Raw genomic sequence first — 13,771 nt, forward strand, 5'->3', positions numbered from 1 at the left:
TCTTTTATACTGATAACAAGTTCAAACAGGTGCCATTAAAAGGGGTAACGAGTGGAGGACAGAGGAGCCTCTTAAAGAAGAAGTTACAGGTCTGTGAGAGCCAGAAATCTTGCTTGTTTGTAGGTGACCAAATACTTATTTTCCACCATAATTTGCAAATAAATTCATTAAAAATCCTACAATGTGATTTTCTGGATTTTCCTCTCTAATTTTGTCTGTCGTAGTTGAAGTGTACCTATGATGAAAATTACAGGCCTCTCTCATCTTTTTAAGTGGGAGAACTTGGACAATTGGTGGCTGACTAAATACTTTTTTGCTCAACTGTATCTGGCTCTGTACCAGTTCGTCAAGAGGACCATTGCACTCTCCCAGTTCACCCATAACTTTGAGTGATTTTATCATCTGATATTGTGCATTTTTTCTAAGGAAGATCTGTGGACACTGAGATTAAAGGGAAACAATAACACTCATTAAGTATAAACATTCAAGTAGAGAAGTTTGACTATAGAGGTTTATTAAAATGTACTTAAGAGCCCAAAGCTAACTACAATTGTAAAATATTTGATTTTTCCTAAGGTGGAATGTCACGCAGGTCACATTTTCAACATAAAAACTGAGGCCGTTTCATTTAGTTTAGTAAGTTCTTGAGCACCAACGTTTTCACACTGCCATATTATTCAGAGGCCCTGTGCCATTAATCTTAGACCTGTTTCTTCAGTAATCCTCTGCACTGTTTCCAGGAGCTGGTTTCCAGTTGTACTTGCACTTGTGGACTTTTAGATTGTGTCTACAGGCATAGGCATTCCCACAGTCTTTGCACACAAATGCTTTGACACCAGTGTGCACACGCTCGTGAGATTTTAGATGACCTTTCTGGCTGAACCTCTTACCACATTGATCACACTCAAATGGTTTCTCGCCTGTGTGAGTGCGCATGTGAACTTTAAGGAAATTGTACATAAACCCTTTCCCGCAAACTTTACAGTAATATGGTTTCAACCCTGTGTGAGTGACCTTGTGAATTTTAAGTGAATGATGATACCTAAAACCTTCCCCACAAATGTCACACTTGAACGGTTTCTCTCCTGTGTGAATGCGCACATGCTGATCCAGAGAAACTTTCACATAGAAGGCTTTACCACAGTGATTGCAGACATATGGCTTTGGCCCAGACGGCTGAATTGTCCCAGAGTGCAGCTTTGGGCCAGACTGCAGCTTTTCCTGAAGTGTAAGGTGACGTCTCTTGTGACTCCGGAGGGAGGAAGGCTCAAAGAAGGCTTTCTCACAGACATCACACTTGTAAGGCCTTTCACCAGTGTGCCTTATTTTATGGATCTTCAGGGTTCCGGACTGGGTGAACCTTTTACCACAAACGTCACAGCAATACAATTTCTGGCCTGTATGAGTTCTCTTGTGTCTGCTGAGATTAGCACCTTGACTAAACTTTTTTCCACAAATATCACAAGAAAAAGGTTTCTCTGCCCCATGTAGAGTCATATGGCTTTTGAGATGGCACTTTCGGCCAAAACATTTGCCACACACATCGCAAACAAAATATTTATCTTTTGTTTCTCCAGGATGGATGACCCCCATATGCTTTCTGAGAGCAGGTGCATCGCTGAAACGTTGGCCACATACAGTACAGCTATGATCCTTTTCTATATGACTCCTCTTATGGACAGCTAAGGTTGAAGTGGTAAAGAAAAGTTTGCCGCAGGTTTCACAGCAATACTTCCTCTCCCCTGAATGCGTAGCCTCGTGATCGACCAGTCTGCGTCTCCACTTGAAGGTCTTTGGGCAAAGAGAGCAGCTGAATGTCTTCGGTGCATCACCACTACACTTGTGCCTCTCTAGTCCCGTTTCCCCTAGAAACTTTTTTTCACAAACTGTGCATGTGACCGTTTTCTTTGTTTTGTGTCGCTTCATGTGTGACTGCAAAGCAGGTTTCTGGCGAAACACTGCGTCGCAATCGGAACAACTGAAGGGTGTCTCTCCAGAATGTGTCATGGAGTGTTCCTCAAGCCGCCTCTTCAAGCTAAAACATCTCCCACACTGCAAGCAGCTATAGGGTTTTGAATGGGTCCGAAAGTGTTTATTCAATAAACATCTCATCTTGAAATCTTTTCCACAATGAGAACAGCTGAAGGGCTGTCTGTCTCGTTTGTCTTGGTCTGTTGCAAACAGGCTCTGGGGTTCAAGATCAAACTCGTCTTGTGGATGAAACTGAGGGAGCAAATCCTCATCTGATGCAGGTGAGGACAGGGGGACAAAGTCAGGTTGATCATCATGATGATTAGACTCAGAGACAGATCCCTCACCTGTAAAAGAGATGGCCATTGTTAATTTGGTTTTGGACATGAAGAAACCAGTACATACATAAAATTAAGAAAAATACAACACAAAAACACTGCACACCTAAGTCATAGTAGATCTCTAAACCATCTCGGCTGTGCTACCTAACAATACTCAGACTACACTGTGTAGCAACAATTGCATAGCGAACGGCAGGGCAGAGAAGCAAACCCAGGTCGCTGGTGTGAAATGCAAACACCCTACGCATCCCGCCAGTAGGGTTAACCCACTTGGTGGCAATTGCAACGTGGAGGCCAGCATCCCGAAGTCGCCTCTTCACTGTTGACGTTGAGACTGGTGCTTTGTAGGTACTATGAAGCTGCCAGTTGAGGACCTGTGAGGCGTCTGTTTCTCAAACTAGACACTAATGTACTTTGTGCTGTTCTGTGAAGGGAGTAGTACACAGCGTTGTACAAGATCTTCAGTTTCTTGGCAACTTCTCACATGGAATAGCCTTCATTTCTCAGAACAAGAATAGACTGATGAGTTTCATAAGAAAGGTCTCTGTTTCTGGCCATTTTGAGAATGTAATCAAACTCACAAATGCTAAAACTCCAGATACTCAACTAGTCTAAAGGCCAGTTTTATTGCTTCTTTAATCAGAACAACAGTTTCAGCTGTGCTAACAATTGCAAAAGGGTTTTCGAATGACTAATTAGCCGTTTAAAATTCTAAACTTGGAATGGAACACAGGAGTGATGGATGCTGATAATGGGCCTCTGTACGCCTACCTAGATATTACATTAAAAACAAAAATGTGTAGTTTCCAGCTACCAAACTCATTTACAACATTAACAATGTCCACACTGTATTTCTGATCAATTTGATATTATTTAAAAGGAACTATTTTATTTGGCTTTAAAAAAAATAAGTTTTTAAACAAGGACATTTCTTAGTGACCCCAAACTTTTGAACGGTAGTGTATGCATGTATACAGTTGAAGTCAGAAGTTTACATACACCTTAGCCAAATACATTTAAACTCAGTTTCACAATTCCTGACATTTAATCCTAGTAAAAATTCCCTGTATTAAGTCAATTAGGATCACCACTTTATTTTAAGAATGTGAAATGTCAGAATAATAGTAGCAAAAATAATTATTTATTTCAGCTTTTATTTCTTTCATCACATTCCCCGTGGGTCAGAAGTTTTACATACCAAATACAAATTGAGTGTAGCATTGCCTTTAAATTGTTTAACTTGGGTCAAACGTTTTGGGTAGCCTTCCACAACCTTCCCAGAACCAGTTGGGTAAATTGTGGCCCATTCCTCTTGACAGAGCTGGTGTAACTGAGTCAGGTTGGTAGGCCTCCTTGCTCGCACACGCTTTTTCAGTTCTGCCCACACATTTTTTATAGGATTGAGGTCAGGGTCTTTGTGATGGCCACTCCAATACCTTGACTTTCTTGTCCTTAAGCCATTTTGCCACAACTTTGGAAGTATGCTTGGGGTCATTGTCCATTTGCGACCAAGCTTGACTGATGTCTTGAGATATTGCTTCAATATATCCACATAATTTTCCTGCCTCATGATTCCATCTATTTTGTGAAGTGCACCAGTCCCTTCTGCAGCAAACCACCCCCACAACATGATGCTGCCACCCCTGTGCTTCACGGTTGGGATGGTGTTCTTTGGCTTGCAAGCATCCCCCTTTTAACGCCAAACATAACGATGGTCATTATGGCCAAGCAGGTCTATTTTTGTTTCATCAGACCAGAGGACATTTCTCCAAAAAGTACGATCTTCGTCCCCATGTGCAGTTGCAAACCGTAGTCTGCCTTTTTTAATGGCGGTTTTGAAGCGGTGGCTTCTTCCTTGACGAGCGGCCTTTCAGGTTGTCGATATAGGACTTCGATATACTTTTGTACCGGTTTCCTCAAGGTCCTTTGCTGCTGTTCTTGGATTGACTTGCACACCATAGAATGCGTCTCATTACTGAGCGTTATGACAGCTGTGTGGTCCCATGGTGTTAATACTTGCGTACTATTGTTTGTACAGATGAACGTGGTACCTTCAGATGTTTGGAAATTGTTCCCAATGATGAACCAGACTTGTGGAGGTCTACAATTTTTTTTCCTGAGGTCCAATTTGTAAGTCGCTCTGGATAAGAGCGTCTGCTAAATGACTTAAATGTAAATGTAAATGTCTTGGCTGATTTCTTTTCATTTTCTCAAGATGTCAAGCAAAGAGGCACGGAGTTTGACGGTAGGCCTTCAAATACATCCACAGGTACACCTCCAATTGACTCAAATTATGTCAGCCTTTCAGAAGCTTCTAAAGCCATGACATCATTTTCTGGAATTTTCCAAGCTGTTTAAAAGCACAGTCAACTTAGTGCATGTAAACTTCTGACCCACTGGAATTGTGATACAGTGAATTATAAGTGAAATAATCTGTCTGTAAACAATTGTTGGAAAAATGACTTGTGTCATACACAAAGTAGATGTCCTAAACGACTTGCCAAAACTATAGTTTGTTAACTAGAAATTTGTGGAGTGGTTGAAAAGCGAGTTTTAATGACTCCAACCTAAGTGTATGTAAACCTCCGACTTCAACTGCATATATTTTTAAGACAATTATGGTACCAATATTGCTTCTAATACACCAGTGCTTTCAGAAAGTATTCATACCCCTTCACTTATTCCACCTTTTGTTGTGTTACAGCCTGAATTGCAAATTGATTAAATACATTTCTCACTAACCTACACACAATACCACATAATGACAAAGTGAAAACATGTTTGTAGATTTTGGCTAATTAAATACAGAAATATCCAATTTACAAAAGTATTTACATCTGAGTCCATACTTTGTAGAAGCACCTTCGCGGGCGTTTACAGATTTGAGTCATCTTGGGTATGTCAAGGACTTTCCAGCATTGCTTTGGATGTATGCTTGGGGTCATTGTCCTGTTGCAACGTACATTTATCTCAGTCTAAGGCTTTTGCACTGTGAAGCAGGTTCTAATCAAGGACTTTCCTGTATTTGGCTCCATTCATTGTTCCCTCTATCCTTACCAGTCTCCCAGTCCCTGCTGCCACCACAGAAATGCTTGCCTTATGCTCGGAGTCTTTCACATGGCTTTTTGCAAACTCCAGTCATGTGCCTTTATCCTCAGGAGTGGCTTCCGTCTGGTCACCTTCCCATAATGCCCAGATTGGTGAAGTGGTGTAGAGACTGAAAGGTTCTCCCATCTCAGCCAAGGAACTCTGTAGTTCTGTCAGAGTGGTAATTGGGGTTCTTGGTCACCTCCCTGACCAAAGTCCTTCTTGACCATTGGCTCAGTTTGGTCTAATGACCAGCTGTAGGCAGAGCCTGGGTAGTTGCATATTTTTTCAATTTCCCAATGATTGAAACCACTGTGCTCTGGGAAACTTTCAACACACTAGAAATGGTTTTATACCCTTCCCCAGATATAATTGTGATGAGGCAAACAGTATATCTCGGAGATACACGGACAGTTCCATTGTGACAACGTGATTGGAGTCTATCTGTGGCCAATTAAATTGGTTGGACATGATTTAGAATGAAAAACAACTGTCTATGTAAGTTGACAGTGGATGTCAGAGCAGAAACTATACTTGTGGGTGTGTGTGAGAGACACACAGTCAAAAGTTTTAGAACACCTACTCATTCAAGGGTTTTTCTTTATTTTTACTATTTTCTACATTGTAGATTAATAGTGAAGACAGCAGCACTATGAAATAACAAAGAATCATGTAGTAACCAAAAAAAGTGTTAAACAAATCAAAATATATTTTATATTTGAGATTCTTCAAAGTAGCCACCTTTTACCTTGATGACAGCTTTGCACTCTTAGCATTCTCTCAACTAGCTTAATCTGGAATGCTTATCCAAAAGCCTTGAAGGAGTTCCCACATATGCTGAGCACCTGTTGGCTGCTTTTCCTTCACTCTGCGGCCCAATTCATCCCAAACCATCTCAATTGGGTTGAGGTCAGGTGAATGTAGAGGCCAGGTCATCTGATGCACCACTCCCTCACTCTCCTTCTTGATTAAATAGCCCTTACACAGCCTGGCTGTTTGTTGGATCATTGTCCTGTTGAAAAACAAATGATAGTGGGACTAATCCCAAACCAGATGGGATGCTGGTCATGCTTGTTAAGTGTCAGTTTCACCAGCAAAGCACCCCACACCATCTCCTCCATGCTTCATGGTGGGAACCACACATGCAGAGATTATCCGTTCACCTACTCTGCGTCACAAAGACACAGCGGTTGGAACCATAAATCTCAAATTTGGACTCATCAGATCAAAGGACAGACTTCCACCGGTCTAATGTCCATTGCTCGTGTTTCTTGGCCCAAGCAAGTCTCTAATTCTTATTGGTGTCCTTTAGTAGTGGTTTCTCTGTGGCAATTCAACCATGAAGGCCTGATTCACACAGTCTCCTCTGACCAGTTGATGTTAAGATGGGTCTGTTACTTGAACTCTGAAGCATTTCTTTGGGCTGCCATTTCTGAGGATGGTAACTCTAATGAACTTATCCTCTGCAGCAAAGTTAACTCTGGGTCTTCCTTTCCTGTGGCGGTCCTCATGAGAGCCAGTTTCATCATAGCGCTTGATGGTTTTTGTAATTGCACTTGAAGAAACTTTCAAGATTCTTGAAATGTTTCATATTGACTGACCTTCATGTCTTAAAATAATGATGGACTGTCGTTTCTCTTTGCTTATTTGAGCTGTTCTTGCCATAATACGGACTGTTAATTGAAAGGCATTCCAGGTGACTACCTCATTGTTAAGATAATGGGCATAATGCCAACCCAGAGATGGCGCTAGTGGGGTACCTATCTATGATATATAAACAAGTGCATTATTAGGGTCTGATTAGGATGTCGTGACCTGTAACATGTAATACCTGAGTCAAGGATTATGTTTGAATTTTACCAAACTCTCCGACCTGAGTATTCACATAATAACATGGTCTCAGAAGTGGGGGCTCTGGCGGGCTCCACCTGGTGGTGGATGAGCCTGTTAGACCAGTTCAACAGCTTCCCCACCAAATTCGCATTCCACTGAAGGAAAAGATAAAGGCTGTTGATTCAAAGGATGAACAGGGTGTCATTACGAAGGTCACCAAACCTACTAAGTCAATAAGCAACGTGGTTGTGGTGGAAAAGCCTGGCAAAATAAGAGTCTGCCTCGATCCAAGTGCCCCAAACAAAGCCTTATGTAGGACACCGTACTAAATGCCTACCATTGAATAGATATTAACAAGCCTGGCATAAGCGCAAATCTTTTCAGTTATGGATGCAAAAAATGGTTACTAGCAGGTACATTTGGAGGAAGAGAGTAGTTACCTCACCACATTTTGGACCCACAATGGTAGATACCAGTGGACCAGGTTAGAGCCTTTGAGTGAAACCAGCTGCAGAGAAATATCACCAAAGGCAGCATGATGCACTTCAGGGACTGCCAGGAATAGGTGTCATAGCTGATGACATCCTGGTATACAGCTGTTGTGCTACAATGGAAGAAGCAGTGCAGGACTCCTAGAGGGCTACGGCAGCAGTCCTGTCCAGTGCTTAATGTCTAGACGCACTCGCTCTCTGTTGCCAACAGCTCCCCAAGCTCCTCGCACCAAAGGTCATTAGGGATGTTCAGGCACACAAACGTGCACGTCAGAACTCCTCAAAACATTACTATGACTAGCATGCAAAAAATCTGCCTGTAATAAAACAAGGTCAAGCTGTCAGGGTGCTCCTGTCCCCTCACACCAGGGATGCCATATGGGGTCTTAGCACATGCATAGGGCACATCAGCGCAAGGTCATATGAAGTGGAAGGGCTGAAAGTATGGAATGAACCGGAAGGACATACGCCCAGTTCAGGAGAGCATAGGGCACAGGAGGGCCACATGGGAAGACTGAATATCCTCTGGATGGTGTGGGCAGGACACATAATGAGGAGACGGGGAAGATCCCACCAGGGCCGTTCTCTCTACCGACCATACCTACAATATTTCAGGAGGCTGAAGAAGGAGAGGCCCCGAGATTCCCAGGGGTGCCCAACATCTCAGAGGTGCCAGGAGAGGACCTAAGGATGCCAGAGGTGCCCAACATCCCAGAAGTGCGAGGAGAGGACCTGAGGATGCCAGAGGTGCCCAACATCTCAGAAGTGCCAGGAGAGGACCTGAGGATGCCAGAGGTGCGCAACATCCCAGAAGTGCGAGGAGAGGACCTGAGGATGCCAGAGGTGCCCAACATCCCAGAAGTGCCAGGAGAGGACCTGAGGATGCCAGAGGTGCCCAACATGCTACCAGTGTGACACACTATGTTCCTTAAGAGATGGACAATGATTTTGTTGATAATGTAAATAGGTATTTTCACTGTGGTATTAAAATGGTAGGAAGTGCTTGAGCTAATTCTATATGAAAAGGAAGATGTTAAGATAATGGGCATAATGCCAACCCAGAGATGGCGCTAGTGGGGCACCTATCTAGGATATATAAAGAGGTGCATTATGAGTGTCTGATTAGTGTCTGATGTCGTGACCTGTAACACGTAATACCTGAGGTGTATCTCACTGATCATCCCTAAAGCCAACACCTCATTTGGCTGCCTTTCGTTCCAGTTCTCTGCTGCCTGTGACTGGAACGAATTGCAAAAATCGCTGAAGTGGGAGACTTTATCTCCCTCACCAACTTCAAACATCTGCTATCTGAGCAGCTACGATTGCTGCAGCTGTACATAGTCTATCGGTAAATAGCCCACCAAATTTACCTACCTCATCCCCATACTGTTTATATTTATTTACTTTTCTGCTCTTTTGCACACCAATATCTCTACCTGTACATGACCATCTGATCATTTATCACTCCAGTGTTAATCTGCAAAATTGTAATTATTCGCCTACCTCCTCATGCCTTTTTCACACAATGTATATAGAATCTCTTTTTTCTACTGTGTTATTGACTTGTTAATTGTTTACTCCATGTGTAACTCTGTGTTGTCTGTTCACACTGCTATGCTTTATCTTGGCCAGGTCGCAGTTGCAAATGAGAACTTGTTCTCAACTAGCCTACCTGGTTAAATAAAGGTGAAATAAATCAAATAAAAAAAGCATTATGCTTGAATTTTACCAAACTCTACGACGTGAGTTATTCACATAGACATAACATCACTCATGAAGCTGGTTGAGTGAATACCAAGAGTGTGCAAAGCCGTCAACAAGGCAAACGGTGACGACTTTGAAGAATCTCAAATACAAAATATATTTTAGATTTTTTAACTTTTTTGGTTATTACATGATTCTACATGTGTTATTTCATAGTTTGTCTTCACTATTCTACAATGTAGAAAATAGTCCAAATAAAGAAAAACCCTTGAATGAGTGGGTGTCCAAACGTTTGACTGGTACTGTATATTTTTTTAAATGACTAATGTTACTGTCCCCACTACAGAAACAACAACAAAAATACATGTAATTTTGCCCTTAAAACATTTAATTGAAATACTGTAGAATTCCATTCATTCCTATGGAGGACTGCTCTTACTGGGGAGGGCCAATATGGCCGACCAGTGGCTTCAAAGCCCCAACAGCATCAGTAATCCAAGGTTTATATACGTCATTCGCGTTAATCCACTTGGCGGGAATTCTAACATGACTCATATAGCGAGGATCTATATAATATTGATGTTGCACATATTAACACATATTAATCTTATGGATGGGCATCCCATGGATGGGATAGTTGTAAATCAAGCAGCAATTTGGGTCACGATCGCAGATTTTAGAGAAACAACAAATGTCGGTATAGATAAGGGTCTTATTTTGTCTGAAAGCTTAAATTCTTGTTAATATAACTGCACTGTCCAATTTACAGTAGCTATTACTGTGAAAAAAATGCCATGCCATTGTTTGAGGAGAGCTCCTAACTAGAGGTCGACCAATTAATCGGAATGGCCGGTTTAATTAGGGCCGATTTCAAGTTCACAACAATAGGAAATCGGTATTTTTGGGCGCCGATTTTCCATTTTTTTTTTATATATACCTTTATTTAACTAGGCAAGTCAGTTAAGAACACACTTTTATTTTCAATGACGGCCTAGGAACGGTGGGTTAACTGCCTTGTTCAGGGGCATAACAACAAATTTTCACCTTGTCAGCTCGGGGGGATCCAATTTTGCAACTTTACAGTTCACTAGTCCAACGCAATAATGACCTGCCTCTCCCTCGTTGCACTCCACAAGGAGACCGCCTGTTACGCGAATGCAGTAAGCCAAGGTAAGTTGCTAGATAGCATTCAACTTATCTTAGAAAAAACAAAAAAATCAATCATAATCACTAGTTAACTACACATGGTTGATGATATTAATAGATATTATCTAGCGTGTCCTGCGTTGCATATAATCTGACTGAGCATACAAGCATCTGACTGAGCGGTGGTGGGCAGAAGCAGGCGTGTAAACATTCATTCAAACAGCACTTCCGTGCGTTTTGCCAGCAGCTCTTCGTTGTGCGTCAAGTATTGTGCTGTTTATGACTTCAAGCCTATCAACTCCCGAGATGAGGCTGGTGTAACCGAAGTGAAATGGCTAGCTAGTTAGCGCGCACTAACTAGAGGGACGGAAGCTATACTGTTACACTGGCAATACTAAAGTGCCTATAAGAACACCCAATAGTCAAAGGTTAATGAAATATAAATGCTATAGAGGGAAATAGTCCTATAATTCCTATAATAACTACAAACTAAAAATTCTTACCTGGGAATATTGAAGACTCATGTTAAAAGGAACCACCAGCTTTCATATGTTCTCATGTTCTGAGCAAGGAACTGAAACGTTAGCTTTCTTACATGGCACATATTGCACTTTTACTTCTCTAACACTTTGTTTTTGTATTATTTAAACCAAATTGAACATGTTTCATTATTTACTTGAGGCTAAATTGATTTTATTTATGTGTTATATTAAGTTAAAATAAGTGTTCATTCAGTATTGTTGTGATTGTCATTATTACAAAAAAATTAATCAGTATCGGCTTTTTTGGTCCTCCAATAATCGGTATCGGTGCTGAAAAATCATAATCGGTCGACCTCTACTCCTAACAACAAAACACTTTCACTGCAATAGGTTTGATAAACTCACATCGGAAGGTGAAATGTATACTTACATTCTGAAATCTTGCTCTTTAATTTTAATTTTACCTTTATTTAACCAGGCAAGTCAGTTAAGAACACATTCTTATTTTCAATGACGGCCTGGGAACAGTGGGTTAACTGCCTGTTCAGGGGCAGAACGACAGATTTGTACCTTGTCAGCTCGGGGGTTTGAACTTGCAACCTTCCGGTTACTAGTCCAACGCTCTAACCACTAGGCTACGCTGCCGCCCCTCGCTCTGATTTATCATCCAAAGGGTCCCAGAGATAACATGAAGTGTCAATTTGTTAGATAAAATAATTTTTCATATCCTAAAAAGGTCCATATAGCATGCACGATCGATTTTGTATTTCCACTCGTTCAACTTGCAAAGAAAGGAATCTGTGAAAACGTAACCCCAAACGTTGTTTCAACCAGTCAAATCACGTTTGTATGCATTCCTCTGAGATCCTAGAACGTAACAAGACTTCACTATATCATTAGGGGTGTAGTATATCCTATAGGACACCAAATTTGGTTAGAGCGCCTTCATGGCACGCCGATGACGCGGTCGGTCTTCATTTGATCGACTGTATCTTTGTCAATTAAGCACCAATCGGGGTCAAACAAAGCTAGCTAAATAACCAAAGAGCTGGGCTTTATGGGAGCATCCGGAAACCCTGTATATATAGCAAAATGTAGGTGCTAACCTTTTGCAACAGCATGCCTTTTCCTTTTGGACAAAAATTATAATATTCAGAGTTATGAAAACTGGTTGTTGGAGAAGCTATATCAACGTCCAAGTATACAGATTTGACAATATTCTTGCAGAAAATGTTCATTTGAATGCAAATGTCTCCTTCACGATTTGCCCAAATGTACCCATGTGACTAAATGTCATGTAGTTTGCTTATAATTCAAGTTATTTGCACACACTGCTGCCATCATGTGGACACCATCGGAATTACAACCACAGTGATGGCTCGAACTAGGACCTTTATCTTGCATTTCAAAGATTGTAGAAAAATAACTTTTTTTCCCATTGTATTTTCTTCTACCAGATCTATTGTATCATATTCTCCTACATTCAATTCACATTTCCACAAACGTCAAAGTGTTTCCTTTCAAATGGTACCAATAATATGCATATCCTTGCTTCAGGGCCTGAGCTAAAAGGCAGTTAGATTTGGTATGTAATTTTAGGCAAAAATTGAAGAAAGGGCTGTTACACATGAAACGGAAATGTTGATTCAACGGTCACTGTGTGCTCCTTCTATGGTACTAGGGACATAACCACCATTAGCAAAAATACGTTACATACTCACCCCTTTGTGGTTTTTCTTCCGTCCTCCATCCTGCCAGACGGAGAGGCCTGTTTAGAGCAGTTTTCTCCACCACTCTCACTTCCGATTCGACCACGTACGTTAGCAGTGCTATTTTCTCTATCGAGGTTTTACTCAACACCTCCATGAATGATGCAAACTTTCTCTGAAAGATGAAGAGTAAATTGAACTTAGTGATACCGTTACTGAAAATTCAAAACACAGTCACTGCCTCATCGTTAATGCCTGAAGCTTTTAATAAATTACAGTTAAATGACGAACTCACCGTGTTGGTTTTATTCACGCGTGTCATTTCTCTCTTTAGCAAACTATTCTCTTCATTTTCCATAACAGCAACAAAGCACTCGTCTAGGAGTCTCGACACCTCCCTTACTGCTGATTCAACGAATATTTCCATAATAGTACATAATTGTGTCTGAAAAACCTCGTTGCTCGACATGGTTGTTAGCGCCGCTCTGAAGCCAAGCCAGCAATAATATTTTACTACTTCCGGGTCACGGATTTTTTTTTCTTTTTCTATGGAATTATGGCGGTCCGCAACAACGTTAGAGGTGCAAGTCGCCAGCTACTGGATGGGGTGAAAACGGATCAACCTTAACAACATATTAGGGAGAAGTGAAGAATAAAATATACATTAAAAAAAAGACAAAAATAATATATATATATACTTATAATATTCCAAACAAAAACAAAAACTCCTTCAATCAGATTAATATGTTTAGGCTGTGAAGACATCAGTAAGGTTTTTAATCAAGTCAACACTCACCAAGCTGCAGTGCCAGAGGTATTCAAGGGCCTGTTCTCAGAGCATGCTCAGAACAGCTGGCAGGCATATGCATTGTCATTTTCAACCTCTCCCTGACCCAGTTTGTAATCCCCACATGTCTCAAGATGACCACCATCCTTCCTGTTTCCAAGAACTCTAAGTCTACCTGCCGCAATGACTACCGCCCTGTAGCACTCACATTTGTAATCAT

The 13,771-nt window shown here is 41.3% G+C and overlaps 1 protein-coding gene across 1 annotated transcript; it reads right to left on the bottom strand.

Moving 5' to 3' along the window:
- Positions 1–493: 493 nt before the first annotated feature.
- LOC115144148 (gastrula zinc finger protein XlCGF57.1-like) lies at positions 494–13,279 on the bottom strand. Its single transcript, XM_029684932.2, has 3 exons — positions 13,060–13,279; positions 12,777–12,939; positions 494–2,318 (listed from the first exon to the last, which is right to left on the bottom strand). The coding sequence occupies exons 1-3, from the start codon at positions 13,231–13,233 to the stop codon at positions 715–717; spliced, it is 1,941 nt and encodes a 646-aa protein (XP_029540792.2). The 5' UTR covers positions 13,234–13,279; the 3' UTR covers positions 494–714.
- Positions 13,280–13,771: the final 492 nt, after the last annotated feature.

Source organism: Oncorhynchus nerka, linkage group LG16, assembly GCF_034236695.1.
Source record: "Oncorhynchus nerka isolate Pitt River linkage group LG16, Oner_Uvic_2.0, whole genome shotgun sequence".
In the NCBI taxonomy this organism is placed as follows: domain Eukaryota; kingdom Metazoa; phylum Chordata; class Actinopteri; order Salmoniformes; family Salmonidae; genus Oncorhynchus; species Oncorhynchus nerka.

Excerpts from the sequence above, each read along its gene's own strand:
- LOC115144148 (XM_029684932.2), bottom strand. The coding sequence starts at position 13,233 with ATGTCGAGCAACGAGGTTTTTCAGACACAATTATGTACTATTATGGAA. Across the intron at positions 12,940-13,059 it reads GCGTGAATAAAACCAACACG|AGAAAGTTTGCATCATTCAT; the intron begins GTGAGTTCGTCA and ends TTCATCTTTCAG. Across the intron at positions 2,319-12,776 it reads GGAAGAAAAACCACAAAGGG|GTGAGGGATCTGTCTCTGAG; the intron begins GTGAGTATGTAA and ends TCTCTTTTACAG.